The following is a 1013-nucleotide window of genomic DNA, read 5'->3' as shown; positions in this document are numbered from 1 at the left end:
CCACCCATCGCCGCCACCGGCTCCCGCCCAGGGACCTCGCAGCCTCTCGGTGCTGCTTACCTCGTCGGCGGCCCCGCTACCGGGGAAGAAGTTGCCGTCGTCGTGCCGGTGCAAAGAGATGTAGAGAACGTCGGGGTCCCTGTAGAAGATCTGCTGGGTCCCGTTGCCGTGGTGAACGTCCTAGGAGGAGAAGCGGGTTGGGACAACGCTCTTCTTTCCAGCCTGAGGGCGACCCAATGGAGCTCAAAGCGACTGGATCTCCACCCCACCCCAGGGCTGGGTCCCTCATCCCCAGGGTCTGCTCCTGCTCCCCCATCCTGATGTGCCAGGGGGGTCCCAAGCCCGGTCCCTGAAGGAGGGAGCTGGTCGAGTTCCGAACCAGAGCCAGGAGAAGGTGGTGGGGACGTCCCGGGGGATGGAGGGGACTTACCCAGTCCACGATGAGGATCTTGCCGAGTTTCCCTTTCTGCTGCAGCTGCCTCGCGGCGATGGCCACCGAGTTAAAGAAGCAGAATCCCCTGCAAAGAGGGAGTTGGAGCTGGTTAATGCTCTGGGGCCCTTCCTGAGCACCCCACGTGCTCCCCAAAGGGGTGGGGCTCCCCCTGCCCTCCCCTCTCCCCCTGGCCTGGATACGGAGGGGGCCCAGGATTTGGAGCCAAGGAGCTGTTTTGGGGGGGCTTCCCATGTACCCCACAGCTCAGAGAGGGACCCTTACATGGCAGTGGAAGGATCCGCGTGATGTCCAGGTGGTCGCACCACAGCAAAGCCATTCTGGGGACAAAACAAAGGTGAAGGTGATCAGATTCAGCATCATGCAGATCCCTCCATCCCCCGCTGGCTGGTCCTGCCAGGCGGGGACAGCCAGAGACCCCCAGGGCCCCGCTCCTGCTCAGCCACGGGGCGATGAGCTCCGCACGGAGCCAACCTACCTTCAGCTCCCTGGTGGCCACCTTGAAGGCCAGCTCGGTGACGCTGCCCGCGGCCCAGCGGGCGGCGGTGGGGGGATGGCACTC

General features: G+C 64.8%; 1 protein-coding gene across 1 annotated transcript in view; it reads right to left on the bottom strand.

Annotated features, from left to right (window-relative positions):
- Positions 1 to 1010, bottom strand: part of LOC104276731 (histone deacetylase 7-like) — a gene marked incomplete at its 5' end in the record, with an annotated part of 2343 nt that extends 1333 nt beyond the window's left edge. The window contains 4 exon segments of the mRNA XM_009873152.1: positions 61 to 180; positions 431 to 518; positions 716 to 771; positions 930 to 1010. Of these exon segments, the coding sequence (XP_009871454.1) occupies positions 61 to 180; positions 431 to 518; positions 716 to 771; positions 930 to 1010 (345 nt within the window).
- Positions 1011 to 1013: the final 3 nt, after the last annotated feature.

This window comes from Apaloderma vittatum, unplaced genomic scaffold, assembly GCF_000703405.1.
Source record: "Apaloderma vittatum isolate BGI_N311 unplaced genomic scaffold, ASM70340v1 scaffold28317, whole genome shotgun sequence".
Classification (NCBI taxonomy): Eukaryota; Metazoa; Chordata; class Aves; order Trogoniformes; family Trogonidae; genus Apaloderma; species Apaloderma vittatum.
The sequence above is the reverse complement of the archived record's forward strand: the minus strand, read 5'-3'. Positions and strand labels throughout refer to the sequence as shown.